Consider the following 19,673-nt stretch of genomic DNA (forward strand, 5'->3'; position numbering starts at 1 on the left):
TGTCCCTCACTGCAATAACCAATGAGCCCTGAGTGGCATAGGTTAGAAAATTCTGGATCTTATCTTCCAGTACCTAATAAGCATTTAGTTGTGGATGGGTGTGACATTATCTAATTAAAATATGACCATATAGATCATTGTTGAAACCACTGTTATATATTTGCAGCGAATATTGTACAAAGGTTGTTGAGAGAGGTGTCTATGAAAAGGTTATGATTTGATGGTTATGATTATGCAATCTGTATGTATGTATCATTTTTGTATTTGAAATTATGAGTAATGGCTCTATACTTGGATTTCAAATGTTTGCTCCTGGGGTAATGCCCACAAAGTAGCTAGCCAGCACATCTTGGAGGAACTGTTCAAATTAAGTGGCCCATCAAGAAACACTTGACTGACAGTGGACCATGGGAGATGCCCATCTACACTGAGTGGACTGTCATGTAAATGTGCTGTCCAGAGTGTAGGTAATTGCTTCTTGCAATGACTGAGGGAAATTGGGCATGAACATGTGACTTGCCCATGTGACTCCAAACTCCATCTTATTGCTGTAATTTTCCACAGTAAGAACAATGGGATGCCCTCCACATGGCAAAAGCTATGAAAGGCCCTAGAAACACCTCCATTATGTCTTCAATCCTGCTTCCTACCCCGGAGGAACTTTGCTACAAACTGAAGCTCTGACCAAAGGACTGAATGACCCATCCAAGCTGTGGATGTACTCCAGAGACTTGACTTAAGCCAGAAGTTTATTCCATCACTGCTACAAGCCTGAACCAAGAATTTTGCCATTACTGTATGTAACTGATTCATTTAACGCTCACATTTCTTTCTTTCTTTTTATAAATAAACCTTTAGATTTTGATATTAAAGGATTGGCATCAGCATGATTTTGGTGTAATATTTAAGCTATATATTGACTGGGTGTAGAGCTGGTCCTTTGGAATCAGAAGAACCTATTATTTGATGAGACTGGTTGTAAAGAACCACTCATCTCTGAACCCACTGTTTTTGATGGTAGGACCTGGAATGCCTGAGGAAACTGCCTTTATGTTTTCTTGTTAGCCAGTGTGGTGAAACAGGAGTTTACTTTTGTGGCTGGTTTGGTATATCTCATAAAAGAATAACCACCAGTTTTGAGTTGTGCTTGCCCTATTTTTCAGCAGTTCATCCTGAATTTGGCATTCTCAGTTGTGACACACTAAGGCATGGTTACAATGGGATCCTGGAACTGATGACCCACTTGAGGAGAGATAGTACTGAAAAGGACCCCCCACTGATGATATCATTATTACTATTATTTATCATTTTTATTTCCACAGTGCCTAAGAGCCCTAGACCTGGACTAAAACCTCCTTGTGATAGGTGTGGTAGAAACACAGAACAAGAAGACAGTCTCTACCCTAGACGGTCTTACAGTCTAAATATAAGACAAGAGATGACTCATGGATATAAATAGATGGGGAAGTACATATAAACAATGAGACAGTATTGGTCAGCATGACAGGCATTGGTCTCTGCACACCAGCAGCCTAAACCTAGTGAAGTTTTTAATAAGCATCATGGCAAAGGAAAGTTTTGAGGAAGGATTTGCACGTGGATAATCAGGTGGCTTTATGGGGAGCACCTCCCAAACATGAGAGGGAGATTGGGAGAAAAATTTTGAAATTTTGAAATTTTAACAAAGGAGCCATGGAGACTAGCATCATCGGCTGATTAGAGGTGAGCACTGGCAGCTCAACAGCAAATGAGATATGATAGATAGAACGCGGACTGACTGTGAAAGGTCTTGAAAGTGAAAACAAGCAACTCATGTTTGATGCAAAAGAGAAGAGGGAGCCGGTGGAGTGATATGGTCAAAGTGATGCAATAGGAAAATGACCTTTGCAGCAGCATTCTGAATGGATATAGGTGAAGTAAGCTTGCATTTGTTAAAGCCAGAGAGAAAGATGTTACGGTAATCAAGACATGAGATGTCAAGAACTTGGATGAGAGGTATAGTTCTATGTGTATGGATAGGAAAGGGCATATCTTAAAGATGTTATGTATGTATGTTATATATATATAGTTGATTTTTTTTCTGCATAACATATATATAACACATATATCCCCTGTATGTGAGAACCTAGAAAGAAGCCGGAGTCAAAGAGGATGCCCAAATGATGGGCCTGGGTGACAGGTGTTGTCCACATTGATCAAGAAAGAAGGTAGCAGATTCATAGGCATTCAGGGTAGTCCCTGTCCTAGCATGTTAAAATGGAATAAATCTTTGTGATGCTGAGGCCACCTCTTATGCTGATATTACACCAGTATGCCTTTATAATAGATTTCATACGGATGGATTATGCAGAAGTCAAATTTGGCTTTGACATTGCAGACATTTCTCACTAGAAGACTCACTTCTCAGAGTAATCTTCTTAATGATTATGAAACCTTAGTGCTCATTGAAAACATAGACACGATAGCCTTAGATCCTATTCTGTCTGACAACAACTTTTTGTTGTCACGGTGGCCCATGATCAGTTTTCACCAAAAAAGGCTAATATAGTGAACACCAGTGAAAATAATACAGGATCTGAGGCCAAAATAGGGAGAGAACAAGTTAAAAATTACTTAGACAAGTTACATGTCTTTAAGTCACTTGGACCTGATTAAATACATCCTAAAATACTCAAAGAGTTGACTGAGGAGATATTTGAGCCATTAGCGATTATTTTCAAAAACTCCTGGAAGAGGGCAAATATAGTAGCAATCTATAAAAAGGGAAATAAGGACAATTCAGGGAATTACAGAGCTGTCAACTTAATTTCAGTACCTAAAAATATAATGGAGCAAATAACCAAGCAATCAATTTGCCAATATCTAAAAGATAATAAGGTGATAAGTAACAGTCAGCATGGATTTTTTCAAGAACAAATCATGTCAAACCAACCTAATAGCTTTCTTTGATAGGGTAACAAGCCTTGTGGATGAGGGGAAACAGTAGATTTGGTATATCTTGACTTTAGTAAGGCTTTTGATGCAGTCTCACATGACTGTCTCATAAACAAACTAGGGAAATACAATCAAGATGGAGCTACTATAAGATGGGTGCATAACTGGTTGGAAAACCATTTCCACAGAGTAGTTATCAGTGATTTACAGTCACTGGAAGGGCATAATGAGTGAGGTCCCTCAGGGATTGGTACTGGGACCAGTTCTGTTCAATATCTTCATCAATGATTTAAATAATGGCATAAAGATTACACTTATAAAGTTTGTGGATGAAACAAAATACAGAGGGGTTGGCCAGGGCTTTGGAGGAGAGGCTTAATATTCAAAATGACCATGACAAACTGGAGAAATGCTCTGAAGTAAACAGGGTGAAATTCAATAAGAACAAATGCAAAATACTCAACTGAGGAAGGAAAAATCAATTTCACACATATAAAATGGGAAAAGACTGCCTACAGAAAGACTGCCTACAGAAAGAAAGAAATATGGGGATATGGTTGATCACAAGCTAAATATGAGTCAACATTATAACATTGTTTCAAAAAAAGCAAACATCATTTTGGGATATATTAGCAGGAGTGTTATCAGCGAGATATGAGAAGTAATTCTTCCACTCTACTCCGCACTGATTAGGCCTCAACTAGAGTATTCTCTCCAGTTCTGGGCGACACATTTAAGGAAAGATGTGAACAAATTGGAGAAAGTCCAGAAGAGAGCAACAAAAATGATTAAAGGTCTAGAAAACATGACCTGTGAGGAAAGACTGAAAAAGTTGGGTTTGTTTAGTCTGGAGAAGAGAAGTCTGAGAGGGGACATGATAACAATTTTTCAAGTACACAAAAAGTTGTTACAAGGAAGAGGGAGAAAAATTGTTCTTGTTAACCTCTGAGAATAGGACAAGAAACAATGGACTTGAATTGCAGCAAGGGAGGTTTAGGTTGGACTTTATGGATGGAGCTCGGCTGTTCTCAGTGATGGCAGATAGCAGAACAAGAAGCAATGGTCTCAAGTCGCAGTGAGGGAGGTCTAGACTGGGTATTAGGAAACACTATTTCACTAGGAGGGTGATGACACACTGGAATGGGTTACCCTGGGTGGTGGTGGAATCTCCATCTTTAGAAGTTTTTAAGGCCTGGCGTGACAAAGCCCTGGCTGGGATGATTTACTTGGTGTTGGTCCTGCTTTGAGCAGGGGGTTGGACTAAATGACCTTCTGAGGTATCTTCCAACCCTAATCTTCTATGACTCTATGATTAGGAAATGCTTCCTAACTGTCAGGGTAGTTAAGCACTGGAACATACAGATTAGGGAGGCTGTGGAATTTCAGTAATCTTTAAAAAAGGGAAGAAGGAGGATCCTGGGAACTACAGGCCAGTCAGCCTCACCTCAGTCCCTGGAAAAATCATGGAGCAGGTCCTCAAGGAATCAATTCTGAAGCACTTAGAGGAGAGGAAAGTGATCAGGAACAGTCAGCATGGATTCACCAAGGGCAAGTCATGCCTGACTAATCTAATTGCCTTCTATGACAAGATAACTGGCTCTGTGGATGAGGGGAAAGCAGTGGACGTGTTGTTCCTTGACTTTAGCAAAGCTTTTGACACAGTATTCTTGCCAGCAAGTTAAAGAAGTATGGGCTGGATGAATGGACTATAAGGTGGAAGGAAGCTGGCTGGATTGTCGGGCTCAACGGGTAGTGATCAATGGCTCCATGTCTAGTTGGCAGCCGGCATCAAGTGGAGTGCCCCAACAGTCGGTCCTTGGGCCGGTTTTGTTCAATATCTTCATAAATGATCTGGAGGATGTTGTGGATTGCACCCTCTGCAAGTTTGCAGATGACACTAAACTGGGAGGAGAGGTAGATACTCTGGAGGGTAGGGATAGGATACAGAGGGACTAGACAAATTGGAGGATTGGGCCAAAAGAAATCTGATGAGGTTCAACAAGGACAAGTGCAGAGTCCTGCCCTTAGGACGGAAGAATCCCATGCACCGCTACAGACTAGGGACCAAATGGCTAGGCAGCAGTTCTGCGGAAAAGGACCTAGGGGTTACAGTGGACGAAAAACTGGATATGAGTCAACAGTGTGCCCTTGTTGCCAAGAAGTCCAATGGCATTTTGGGATGTATAAGTAGGGGCATTGCCAGCAGATTGAGGGACGTGATCGTTGCCCTCTATTCGACATTGGTGAGGCCTCATCTGGAGTACTGTGTCCAGTTTTGGGCACCACACTACAAGAAGGATGTGGAAAAATTGGAAAATGTCCAGCGGAGAGCAACAAAAATAATTAGGGGACTGGAACACATGAGTTATGAGGAGAGGCTGAGGGAACTGGGATTGTTTAGTTTGCGGAAGAGAAGAATGAGGGGGGATTTGATAGCTGCTTTCAACTAACTGAAAGGGGGTTCCAAAGAGGATGGATCTAGACTGTTCTCAGTGGTAGCAGATGACAGAATGAGTAATGGTCTCAAGTTGCAGTGGGGGAGGTTTAGGTTGGATATTAGGAAAAACTTTTTCACTAGGAGGGTGGTGAAACACTGGAATGCGTTACCTAGGGAGGTGGTGGAATCTCCTTCTTAGAAGTTTTTAAGGTCAGGCTTGACAAAGCCCTGGCTGGGATGATTTACTTGGGGATTAGTCCTGCTTGGAGCAGGGGGTTGGACTAGATGATCTCCTGAGGTCCCTTCCAACCCTGATATTCTGTGATTCATTGGTGGTTTTTAAGAACAGGTCTGGTCTAGTTATTATGTAGTCCTACCTTGAGTGCACAGGACTGGACTAGATGATCTACTGAGGTCCATTCCAGTCCTACACTTCTGTGATTCTATAACATGCCTAACTTTGAATCCAAACTTGGCTTAGTCTGTGACTTCACAGCTGATCCAACGTTAGATGCAGGAACTGCAATCATAAGGCCTCATCTGTGCGGAGGGCACGGGGACTCTGCATTTTATAAAAGGTTGAAGTATGAAGGTCTTATAAACAAAGCAACCATCTAGGGCAGTGTTTCCCAAACTTGGGACGCCGCTTGTTCAGGGAAAGCCTCTGGCGCGCCGGACCAGTTTGTTTCGCATCTGCAGGTTCGGCTGATCGCGGCTCCCACTGGCTGCGGTTCGCTGTGCCCGGCCAATGGGGGATGCGGAAAGAGGTGGCCAGTACGCCCCTCGGCCGGTGTCACTTCCCACAGCCCCCATTGGCAGGGTACAGCGAACCGCGGCCAGTGGGAGCCGTGATCGGCCGAACCTGAGACATGGCAGGTAAACAAACTGGTCCGGCCCACCAGGGGCTTTCTCTGAACAAGCGGCATCCCAAGTTTGGGAAACACTGATCTAGGGAATGGGCTTCAAGCAGAGTGAAAAGCAGTTATGTGTGTCTGCCTCCAAGACCAAGGATGGGCAAAGTATGCAGCACTTGAATCCTTTTTTTCTTATTTGAGTTTTTGGTGGGGTGACCATCCTTGTCCCAAGGCTGCTGTGACCCAAGGCGAGAATAAAAAACCTGAATGTCTAATGGTGCAAATTACCTAAAATACACCAGAAATTAAATAAATTTTAGATTAATCCTCCTGGAAAAAAGCACTCTGGTGACAGAGAAAGTGTCACTGTATTGGCATCTGGCTACATAATGGCAAGAACTGAGGTAGTTGGCTCTACACTGAGGTGATTGGGTCCTTTTATAACCTCAGCTATGAATGTGCAGTGCCACACAAGGTTGGTTCTGCTTGCAGAAAAGGTTCCTAAAGTTCAGTGACACTGGAGCACACAACCTCCCAAGAATGAATATGCAGAGGCCACCTCAATGAAGAGCACACTTTAGCATTGTTGAAAGAGTGCCTGAAAAACCATAACGGAGCATCTCATGTTTTTCAGAAGTATCAAAAGTTCATTTTACAGTATTCTTTAATAAAGAGTCCTATAAACTCAAGAGGATGTCAGTAATGCTATATCTTCTAAGTGAATGAAACTAATTCTCTGACAGTTCCTGTGATGTTAATTCTTTAATTTGCATTGCTAAACTAGAGCCAGAACAAAAACAACCAAATTCCTAGCAGTAGTTTTCCATATTATAAGTATATCATGTGTTATTACTTTCACAGTCCAGTTACTCTCAGATGTAAAATGACATCCCATAAGTACACATAATTTTTATTAGCTGTACAAATTTATTAGTGTTTGTGATATGATTGTTTGTAATGGCAGGAGGCAGGGCTCAGAAGCCCCGTGCTCACTTCCAGTTTGTGTCTTATGCTTCAGGGTTTCAATCAGCTCACCTGTAGGGGTCAGAAATTTTGTTTATTTTTATCTCTTTCCTCTGAAGCATCAGTGAGGGCCACAGCTGGAAATGGGACACAAGATGGGGTAGGCCAGGGCTCTGAGGTGGCATTGAGCATTCTCTCTCTCGATACTTGGCTGGTGAGTTCTTGCTCACATGGTCAGGATCTAACTGATCAACACCTGTAGGACCAGGAAGGAATTTTCCTCAAGGTTTTTCACCTTCCTCTGCAGCATGTGGGTGCAGGACATTTGACAGGATTACCTGGGTATATCTCACAATCATTTCTCTGCCATTGGTGCGGCCGTGGGAACTGGTACTTCTCAGTCCCTTCTATTCTTTGTCTCTGGCGCATAATAGTTTAGTTGGGCTGTAAGACTTTGTCCTAATTTCAGTTGCTGGTTTTAATGTGTGGGTGCTGCATGGTGTTGGTGGCCTGTGATATTCAGGAAGTCAGACTAGATGATCTGGTGGTGCCTTCTGACCTTAAACTCTATGACTCTAAAAGCAATCATTTAATTTACTTAGTAAAAGGATGTAGAAGAATTGCAATAGAAAGCTTTAATGAAAGCTGCAAAGGAAATATACTGTACCTTCACATTGCCTATTCCTCCTGTTTCTCTGAAATCCAGGCTTACACCGACAGAAAACTAATGATTTTGTTTGATTACAGTATGCATCATCTCCACAAGGATTCACATCAGCTTCACAAGTATATTCAGTGGCACCTATGGGAATAGACTTAAATTGGTAAAATGGAATATCTATAAATGGTGAAATACTTAATTGTTAGAATTGCTCTCTTATTTTTTATGATACATTCTATTTAATTAAACAAATTTGACTGTAACTACTAAAGCTGCTTGAATACAACAAAGGTTTCTGAAAATTTTAAATTCATTTCAGTCATGCTCACAATACTTCTATGTTTAATTTCAACAAACATTTGTCCAACCGATTATTATTGGCAAAAATATCTGAACAAGGTTTTTGTGGAAATGGACTCTTAAATTCTCACATGTGGCTGTCCACAAATGATGTGCCTGAACTCTCATCCAATTAGGGAATGGAAACAATAACATGTTTCTTATCTGCCCTAGCCAACTAATTAATACTGATAGAATATGGCATATTTTCAGATAACTATATTTGTGATCAAGCCAAAAAAAATTTAAAAACCACAATTACGCATACAAAAATCCTCTCAAACATCTCTGAACAACCAACAAATGTAGGAAATTGCAAGCTGGCGTAAATATTCCACATGGAAAAGAAGAAGTTCAGTTTGTCAGATAAATTATTCATTTTTCGTCACTCAACTCTAGTAAATATCCCTTTGTTTTTTAGCAGTGGGTATTTTACTGATTTTATGCATTTGTTCAACTACATATGATACAGTTCATCCATACAACTAACATGTAAGAACCTTAAACTTCCTCCCATTCTGTGGGGAACTCTAACACTAAGTTCCTGTTAAAAAACAAACCACAATCATTTTCTGCAGGACAAAAGGAATTTTAAGATGACTGTATAACAAATAGTTTTATTTCACTATGGCCAAAATGATACCAAAACCATAAAATAGTGGAACACATCTTTATGTATATCTCATTTTTTTTTACTATTGTGGAGGATACACAGCATAAGAACAACCTCAAAAAGAATTACTGCAGCATCCACTAGCACATTAGTTAAGTATCTCTTGGTATTTCCAAGGTGCATCTTTACAAAGCTTGTCCATTGGTGCACCCCCTCTCTGGCTAAGGAGATGGACATGGTTATTGTGGAGTGGGCACTAAGTTTTAGTGGACAGGGAACTCTGTAGCTTTGTAAACTCCAGGATAATGAACTTTGGCTATGATATATCTAGATTTCACAGTACTCTTGAAGAGAATGAAAATAGATTCAGCTTCTTTCTCAAACATGGAGGATAGTTGAAAGCTCTCCCATTCTCTTGACCGAGATGACCATTTTCCAGGAATCTATTTTCAGGGAGAGAACTGCAGAGCCTCAAAGGAAGATTTATACAATCTGAGAAGGTCCGGATTCATACTCCTCAGACCTCACAGGAGAGCTAACTGGAGGGTGGAGAAAGGGATAAGGATCCTAACCTCAGATTACTCTAAAAATCCATACTCCTGACACAGAGAACCAGAATTTCATATAAATGCCTGTTCATATGAGACATTCGGCTTACATGTCGTACCAAAGAAGTTTGAAACAAGCCTGAATAAATGTATTATTAGGCTTATCTGACTGAACCTTTGACCAAATTTTTATGTCCCACAAGCTGCAAGGACATAAACGGAAAAATGAAGAGAGGCTGTGAAAGCCACTCTCATATATTCTAGAATTATTCTAGCTCATATTGAGTTAATTATAGCTGCATGATTTTGGCAAACAGCTGGCTTTCTTAGCATACTGCAACCATCCTAAGAAAACAACCCATTGCCACAAGGTACTATAATTTAATGTATTTTCTGCACAATAAATGTATGTTAATAAAATTTAGGTGTATGAAAGTTATTAGATCATTGAATTTATTTAAATAAAATATATCTGTGTGACTAGCAAGTCTTGAAAAACTGTATTATCAATGTTTGGATAAGTTTCTTCTGTCAGCTTAGTTTCAGTGATTTTGTTTCAGATCAAGAATTTCATATCACAAAACCTTTTTATTTGTTTCGATAGAGAAGAATAGGTGTGAAATGAAATATAATCAATTTAAACAGCTAAACCAGCTCACAATGGATTGAGTCATCTCTTGAAGGGTCAGATAGTTGATTATTTTCTGAAGCAAAATAACTATTATTTGGAAAAGTTGTTAATTTTCTTCATATTCTACTTTAAACCATTAGTCTCAGCTATATTAGTTTGGAAACTATAGTTTACACTTTTTCATGTTAATGAAAACTCTGTTTTGTTGGATAGGTTCTGCATGAAAGAATACCAGTTCATTGTGTTACTTCTTTTGTGCTACAAGTATGAAAAACAGACAGCTTATCAACCGGACTCACTTATTTTGCATCCTTGCTCATCTGAACCATCTCCACAGTCATCAAACCGATCACACTGCAGCTCCATGGGTATACATTTCTTATCACTACAAGTAAACTCATCTTTTTTACAAGGTTTTGCTTTATATGGGATCTTATCTACATAATTACAAATGAAAAATCACAAGAAGATTAGCATTTCATATTGTTTAGACTACTTGCACATAAAAATGGAAATGACCACAAAGCATTAAAGAGTTTCAAAGATGTCAAGCCTAATTGTTTTGAGAATTAAATTATGACCCACAAACTTTCAATTAAGCTTTTTGTAAGTACAATTTAATCTTTGTAATAAAATTTGCCTTTAATTGTTTTTTAATTGAATGCCTCAAAAGGTAAATCCACCTACCACAGTGATCTTCATCTGAGTTATCACCACAGTCATCAATCTCATTGCAAATCTGTTCAGGTCGCAGACAAACCCTGTTGTTTCTACATCTGTACGGTCTTGTAGGTGGACATGGAAATTTGACTGTAGAAAGAAAACATCAGACAGCATCCATTAATATAGAATAACAACAATCTTTTGTACTTATGCACAAGCATCCTTCAGTTGCTCATAAAGCTTACCTGTCTTTGTGTTGTGCCTCCTTCCAGTGTGGTAAACGAGCACTGGATGTGTATGCTTTTATGATTGCATGATTTTATGCCCTCCTGATGTGATTTAAGCAGTTAATCAATTTAGTTGATTTTTTGTTTAAAAAAAGGAGGCAGGAGATATTGGAGTTGCTCAAAACCTTCTCTAGTGTTGAAGCAGAGCCCAGATGTTTATGCTAACAATCACATATAGTCGTCAATAGAAAACTGGAAAATGTTCATAGTACAAAAACTGGCCAATTCGAGTATCCACCCCTTTCCTTACCCTTAAACTCACAAGAGATAAAAGACATCTGCTAGGAAAATATAAACATAAACAATCTTAAATAAATTAGTTAATACACATATTCACAATTCTTTGAACCGTAGATCTCAAATGACTTTACATAGGGGAGTAAGTATCATTGTTCCCATTTTATAGATAGGAAAACTAAAGCACAGAGAGATGGAGTGACTTGTCTGAGGTCATGAAGCACTGGCACAGCTTGGAACATAACCCAAGTCTCTTGATTCCTTTTTTCCATGTATTTATCCCATAATCTCTCCATCTCTATATTTTTCCCTCTTTCCTGCCCTCTTCATTTTGATGTATTGTTTTCTAGTGGTTTATTATGCTCTCACTTTCAGAAGCAATCTCTCTCTTTAATTGGTTTATGTTGTTCATATTTGCCCCACTCTCAATTTTCAATGCTTATGTCATGTTTCATGTCATACTGTCTTTTCCCTTTGTCATCTTTTTGTTATTTCTATCCCTCCACTCACTGGGCTCAATGTCTTATTTTTAATCTGCTAATAGTAATGACCACTGTTGAATCTTGAGAGGCAGCTGGGACCTCCCTTCCTCTACTCACTCATAGAGCAGAAGCTGAGCAGGCTGTCCTGCTGATCTGTCCCGCAGCAGAAGCCACACAGGTTGCTTAGAGGAGCTGGTTAAGTTGCAGGCATCTAGTTCATAGCACTACGGGCTCATGACAACCCTAGTTTCACTTATGAAAGCTCCAGTAAACACTCAGATTGTTTAGGGCTCTGCTCTAAAATTGAACAAGTTGCAGTGAGAGATTTTGTGAGAAAAATGAAGGCTGAAAGGGGATACAACTACTATTTATAAATACATCAGGGGGCAGGGGCAGTGGAGCCTTCCCAGATGTGGCGGGGGGGGGGGGGCGTGTCAGGGGCTTCTGACCTCCTCCCCGAGGCACTTCCTCTTCCCCCCAAGGCCATGCCTCTGCCCCTTCCTATTCCCTAGGTGGCCCCACCCCGGCAAAACCAGAAGCCTGAGCGGGGCCAGAGAGCCCGGGCTCTCCTCCCGGGGCAAGTGGAGGGACCCAGTCTTCCACAGCTGCTCACACAGCTCTTACCCCGACCCAGCCCTTACCATGGCTATTTTTTATGCTGATGGGAGAGCTCTCTCCTGTCGGTATAGAGTCTCTTCACCAAATGCCCATGAGCCAATTCACTTAAGCCCACTTCCACCTTAACTGAATTGGCTCGTTAGCACTGACCCTACACTTGATAAGGCAACTCCCATCTTTTCATACGCTGTGTATTTATACCTCCCTACTGTATGTTCCACTCCATGCATCTGATGAAGTGGGTTTTAGCCCACAAAAGCTTATGCCCAAATAAATTTGTTAGTCTCTAAGGTGCCACAAGGACTCCTCATTGTTTTTGCTGATACAGACTAACATGGCTACCACTCTGAAAGCTGTACCAGAGTAATTGTAAACCCCATTTGAGAGGAAAAAATAGGCATTTGCTTATTGCCATTTCTGATTTTAAAATCTCCACTGGATTGTAGAATAATATAATTTAATGTAAATTTTGTTTTTATCTAAGCTTACTGTCTGTATACCCATATTTAAGACAATCCTTTAAAAGTCAAATGAGGAAAAGCATAACTCAGAGTCTTTGACAGAAAAGAGGTAGTGAAGCGAGTTCTATATATTCCTAAATTGAGGGTTGTAAACTGTACATCTTTCTACTTCACTAATTCACTTCAGTGCCATGAATACAAAGCATTAAAATAACAAAAGGCATACCACACATTTCAGGGACTTCATCTGAGTTGTCTCCACAGTCATCTTCTCCATCACACACCCAAAAATGGAGTTTACAAAGTGAATTGTTGCACAGGAACTCATCGGCTTTACATATATTTCCCCCTTGAAGAAATAAATAACTGTGAATTCATGGTATAAATAAAACAAAATACACCCTATTTTCATTTGTCCATATGCTACGGTCAGCTAATGAAACATGGAGCATGAAAGGGCCAAATCCAATGGGGGAAGGCTTGGGAGGGGCATGCAGAAAGGGGAAATGGCCATTCAATATATTTTCCCCAACATAGCATAGCCACTCATTGCTCTTTCTTCATTTTGTGGCTCCTGTAATGGAGCCAAGTTCTGTGTGACTTTGAGGGGCTAAGGCAGGGAGAGAGGTACAGGAGTCAGGAAACAACCACCCCATGTAACATGTTCTCCTTGCAGGTGTATTTTAACTATAATAGTTAAAATATCTTAGAATCATAGAACCATAAAGTTAGGAGGTACAGCAAAGGTCAGACAGTCTAAGCCTCTGCCAAGACGTAGGATTTGTTGTGTCTAAACCATTAAAGACTAACCAGCTTCTTTTAGAAAATCCTCAGTTAAGGAGCTTATTGTAATCTTCTTCTATGCAACTTTTCTTTATTGCAGAGGAATTCTGAGGGCAAAGGACTTGACTACATCAGGACACTTGGTTATAAGGTGCAAGTGGTGCAAACCAGGAGAAACACAAAGAAAGGTTCCAGCTTATTCAAGGACATACCCCTCCAGGTTTTTCCTAAATGGATTCTGATGCTCCAGCTTTGGCTCTCCATTCATCCTCCCAAATCCACTATATATATTCCATAAGTATATATATTCCATAAGTATATATATATAAGACCATATATTCCATAAGTAATAGAGCGTAACAGCCCAACAAACACCTTTTGTGTCTTTTCAGTAACAGAGTGGATGGTTTGGGTTTGCTTGTTAATTCAGCTCAAAAAAGGTTTTTATTTTCCAAAGGACCATTAAGAGACAAGAGAGAGAAGTTACCTTATATATTATATAACTTTAATTATAAAAGTCCAAGTATTTATGGTATTTCCTCCTTTTCCAATATGCCTAACTCTTTCCTGAAGTGGTGTAACTTGTATTCTATTAAAAACACTTCAATCAGCATTTAGATTATTAAATATGTTGTTAATTATTTTGTTCATATTTCAATTATATCAGAATACATAATTGATTTTCTTTATCAAATTAACAAGAAATTTAGTAAACAATAACAGGTGTTTGGTTTTTAAACAATTAAAAACATTAGGTAGATTGGCATGCATACTGAATACAAACAAAAGAATAATTTGCTATGTTTACTAGGTTTTCAGTTCTCTAACCTCTAAGTAATATAGTCATTTCTGTTTTGTTCAAGGTTTTTAATAATCCATCCACTTGAAGTTTTCACAATAGGAACAGATGCTGTAGTATTAAGAACAGCTTCTGGCTTCTTGTATTCATTTGTGGTAGCAGTAACTAGTGAAATGACAGGCTTAGCTGCTATTTCAATTTAAGGATCAACACTATTTATCTGTTTGAATATCTATTTAATTGACAATAACTCCCCATTCTTTTAAAATATGGTAAAATATTTGAAAAATTCTCTTTACAAATTGCCTTTTTCATGAATTGCATATAAGGTTTTTCTCCCTTGACCACTGCACAAGCCATCAGGGTTTTTTTTTTCTCTTTACATAATATGGCACTTCCTGGCATCATCTGCTTTAATCTTTAGGAGGGTTCTCAAAGAACTGTTAGAGTCACTTTTATATTTTCATTTGCACATTGGACTTGTTTAAACTTTGACCTTCTAGGATGCAAATCATTTTCAAATGTAAAAAGTGTAACTTATATTGGTCTAAACAAGCATCAGTCAGTTTGGACTAAACAGTTGATGAAGTGGGATTTGTTCTGCAGGTCATGAGGGACTAAAAGGAGTGAGTTATCCCTGCCTGTTCTTTCATCCTTTCCATTTCCTTGGGGATAATATGGGCTGTTAGTAATGTGCTGCAAACTGTATTTTTCTAGAACAGCTTTGAAATCTTGCTTTGTGAAATGTGGACCATTTATAACTAGTTCCCCTGGAAATCCATAATGACTAATCACCCTTTCATTTTTTTTCAGTTACACAGTCTCGTGATATTAGAAAAATATGCAGAACCTACTTCTCTCAACTACAATGGTGTACCTCAACTGATTTCAGTGGAGTTATTCCTGATTTATATAATTTTCAGAGGTAAATCAGATGGCAATCTCTGTGATACCTTGAATAATACTCTTGCAATTAAATAGTTTTGTCCATTTAGCTCATAGAGGTCTAAACCTCTTCTCTTTCATGGGCTGTCTGTTAAGTGTTGTATCAAAGTTTTCTTTTTCTTCATTTTATTGAGCTCTTGTTTTGACAGTACCCACAGGGAGTTACTACTTTCACAATGACACTATTTACTACAGGCTACCATACAGTATTTGTACCTTAGTCTCTGTTCTATTCTGGTAACTTGAAGAACAATCTGGGTGTTGTTCAAACAATTCATCACTCAAGCCAAAGTCAGACACTTCTTTGCTCATGAATTTGGAATCTACTAAGTGGTTTTTCACTGCATAGAATATTTTAATTTTACAGTGAGACTCTTTAATATATTTTGGTCTTTTATCTGTAATATGTTACGATACAGGCTGAATTTTATGATATGCCAGTGGAGCTAGCTTGACCTCTTAGGCTACGGTTACACTCGCAAGTGTACATGGTTACTTGTGTGTGCTAGACTGTGTACCACATCCCCACACTGAGTGTCCACATATGCAGATCTGGGCACTGCATAAGTATGCCGTACCCATACTACTGCTTTTTGGTACAAAATGGTAGCTTTACTATTTCAGGGACAGTATCTCAGAGTTACTGTTTTCCCCAGACTGAATGAAATTTTTGTGCAAGGGAGTGTCTTTATCCTCCACTGGCACAATAAATGTCAATGTTTATAGAATAAGGAGAGCATTGTAATCAAAATATTATATACATGTTGCAGCTATGGTCTATTTCTGGCCTTACACAACAATGCAACTTATGACCTTGTTCTAAGATATTTACTACTCCTACAGATTACTTTCTTCAACCAGATCATATAAGCTCTTTGAGGCACAGACCATTCCCTTTATTCTGTGTTTGTACAGCATATAGCACAGTGGGGTAATGGTCCATGACTGAGGCGCCTCGACATTTTCACACCAAAGCCCACACATTCTAAGCTTGTGAGATGTCCCTTAACTCTCTTAGGCTTATCTTTCATTCTTATGAAACTTAAGAAAGAAGTTCCCAATGACATTTCTATTGTGGCACTCATATTGTACCTGCCAGTTAGGTGATTAACATTCATCACGTTGGCTCATCATTCATGATGGTAAATAATGATAAGGAAAAGTCAATTCTACATAGATGTCTCGATCAAATGGTAAGCTTGGCTCACTTGAACAAGATGCATTTTTATACAACTAAATGCAGCACCATTCATCTGGGAACAATGAATTTTGCTTTCACTTTTAGGATTGGGAACAAGCAGTTGCCAAGATACTGCATCGTGCATTTTTCTTGTTAAGACTTGATTATGCTTTGCTTTACTCTGCTGTGACACACAAGACTCTGTATGTTACACTTACTGAAAAAAGTCAGATGTTGGAGGCTGGCATCCCTATAGTGACAGAGTTAAGGTTGTAGTTTGTGGTGTATGGTACTTGGGGCAGCCATTAAGTGGAGGATTAGATCAAAAGTACTGTCATGTGGTTTACCTTTTCATTTCTATCCCTCAGGAGGAAAGTTGCGTGAAGAAGCTTTTTAATTACATTCTATTTGCTTTTACTTATTAAAGCAAGGTTGAAGAAGTAAGAATAGAATGGAATTTGTCAGTGCTCAGCATTTATGAAAATCAGACCACCTCTATTTAGGTGCCTAATTACGTATTTAGAAGCTTGACTTTAGGCATTCAGATTTGGGCCTAAATGTTTAACACTTAGGTCCCAATACTCCAACTTGTTCTTTGTGGGTGGGCCCTTTACCATAGAGCCCCTAAATGTGGCCCAGTGGGGCTCTGCGTAGGCGCAGGAGTCCACCCACATGGAATTAATTGCAAGATTGGGGCCTTTATTATTTTTCTGTTTTGTTTTATTTTGCAGCTTGTTTAAAAATGTACAGCTCTGTCTATTAATGTTGCCTAAACTGGCTATAAACTATAGACGTTTTTAACATTCTGAATTTTCTTCTTTGATAATACTTGTACTGAAGGCACATTGTTTTCTTTCCCATGGAACAAAAAAAATGTTATACAAAGTGAAAGAATTAAGCAGCATGAATTGTGACATTGCAGAGAGCCATCTGAGGAACAGCTGTAATGTCTTTTTAGGAAGGGATCACAGAGCCTTCATTTAATCTACTTTAGTATGACTCTGGGGTGCTGCTAACTTATAATAGGCTTAAATAGAAATAAGTGGAGAAATTTCAAGTGTTTTCATTTAGGGACAAGAACAATGTCTCACCTCTTTCACAGTTTTCTTCATCACTGCCATCCACACAGTCATGGATTCCATCACATAGCCATCTGATGGGGATACAGTGGGCCTTATTTTTGCATCGAAACTGATCTTCTTTACATTCTGTTACACAATCCATCTGTTTAAATACAGATGTGTACTGCAGTATTCATTAACAATAACAATACAGTTATAGACAGACCAAGCAGAATTCTTCAAGGCTGTTAGAATTTAATTGCCCTGGCTGCTTCTTCTTATTTACTATTAACAATGCAATTGAAATTGCTACTGAATTTCAAGTCAAGACCTGGAATATAGATGTTCTGATATTATATGCTTGCATATTTTGCTTTATCATTTGGTGGTGAAAACATTGGGCTCATGAAATTAATTCTTGTTTTATTAATTTTCAGTTTCTAAACTTGTTGATCATAAACCTCACATCAAATAGTATAAGGGGCTCAAAAGAAATGCACCAGTTACCTCATCAGAGCCATCAGCACAGTCAAATTCTCCATTACACCTGAGAGATGCTGAGATACATCCTCCACTGGCACACACATACTCGCTTGAAGAGCAGGTTGGAGATGCTAATTACAAACATAAATTTTAGGATTAGCAATTCATAAATAAGTAACTTCATATTTCAATGTTAGTATTAGGTAAAACATATTAGATAAACACATATTTTGTTGTAATTCACAATATCTTGTGCAAATTCCATAATCTGTAATTATGGTACCTGTTTTGACAAAAACAAGTTGCTGTGCACTTTAAAGGCACTATTAAAAAAGTTGCACATGTATTTTTTATGACAAAAGTACTTTTTTTTAATTGTCTCCATGCTCAGAAAGTTCTGAGTAACAGACCACAGGATATTAATATGGAAACCTCTTAGGCAACCTTGACCACCAAAAAAAAAAAAAAAAAGGAGTTTGAAGAACGGCTAGGCAAAACCCCAAAAGGTAATATCAAAATGCTTTTTAAGTACATCAGAAGCAGCAAGCCTGCTAAACAACCAGTGGGGCCCCTGGACGATCGAGATACAAAAGGAGCACTTAAAGACGATAAAGTCATCCCAGAGAAACTAAATGAATTCTTTGCTTCAGTCTTCACAGCTGAGGATGTTAGGGAGATTTCCAAACCTGAGCCGTCTTTTGTAGGTGACAAATCTGAGGAATTGTCACAGATTGAAGTGACACTAGAGGAGGTTTTGGAATTAACTGAGAAACTTAACAGTAACAAGTCACCGGGACCAGATGGCATTCACCCAAGACTTCTGAAAGAACTCAAATGTGAAATTGCAGAACTATTAACTGTGGTTTGTAACCTGTCCTTTAAATCAGCTACTGTATCCAATGACTGGAAGACAGCTAATGTAACCCCAATATTTAAGAATGGCTCTAGAAGTGATCCTGGCAATTACAGACCAGTAAGTCTAATGTCAGTACCGGGCAAATTAGTTGAAACAATAGTAAAGAATAAAATTGCCAGACACATAGAAGAACATAAATTGTTGCGCAAAAGTCAACATAGTTTCTGTAAAGGGAGATCATGTCTTACTAATCTATTAGAGTTCTTTGAGGAGGTCAACAAACATGTGGACAAGGAGAATCCAGTGGACATAGTGTACTTAGATTTCCAGAAAGCCTTTGACAAGGTCCCTCACCAAAGGCTCTTATGTAAATTAAGTTGTCATGGGATAAGAGGGAAGATCCTTTCATAGATTGATACTGGTTAAAAGACAGGGAACAAAGGGTAGGAATAAATGGTAAATTTTCAGAATGGAGAGGGGTAACTAGTGGTGTTCCTCAAGGGTCAGTCCTAGGACCAGTCCTATTCAACCTATTCATAAATGATCTGGAGAAAGAGGTAAACAGCGAGGTGGCAAAGTTTGCAGATGATACTAAACTGCTCAAGATAGTTAAAACCAAAGCAGACTGTGAAGAACTTCAAAAAGATCTCACAAAACTAAATGATCGGGCAACAAAATGGCAAATGAAATTTAATGTGAATAAATGTAAAGTAATGCACATTGGAAAAAATAACCCCATACAATACATACAATATGATGGGGGATAAGTTAGCTACAACTAATCAGGAGAAAGATCTTGGAGTCATCATGGATAGTTCTCTGAAGACATCCATACAGT

General features: G+C 38.9%; 1 protein-coding gene across 7 annotated transcripts in view; it reads right to left on the reverse strand.

Moving 5' to 3' along the window:
* Nucleotides 1-19,673, reverse strand: part of LRP1B (LDL receptor related protein 1B) — a 1,334,345-nt gene that overhangs the window by 118,647 nt on the left and 1,196,025 nt on the right. For all 7 annotated transcript variants that reach the window (XM_075117809.1, XM_075117811.1, XM_075117812.1 and 4 more), the window contains 6 exons: nucleotides 18,004-18,110; nucleotides 17,527-17,659; nucleotides 12,955-13,077; nucleotides 10,668-10,790; nucleotides 10,280-10,417; nucleotides 7,856-7,990 (listed from right to left, as the gene is read on the reverse strand). In XM_075117809.1, coding sequence (XP_074973910.1) covers nucleotides 7,856-7,990; nucleotides 10,280-10,417; nucleotides 10,668-10,790; nucleotides 12,955-13,077; nucleotides 17,527-17,659; nucleotides 18,004-18,110 — 759 coding nt within the window. The remainder of the gene's footprint in view (nucleotides 1-7,855; nucleotides 7,991-10,279; nucleotides 10,418-10,667; nucleotides 10,791-12,954; nucleotides 13,078-17,526; nucleotides 17,660-18,003; nucleotides 18,111-19,673) is intronic.

Source organism: Caretta caretta, chromosome 11, assembly GCF_965140235.1.
Source record: "Caretta caretta isolate rCarCar2 chromosome 11, rCarCar1.hap1, whole genome shotgun sequence".
NCBI lineage: Eukaryota > Metazoa > Chordata > Testudines > Cheloniidae > Caretta > Caretta caretta.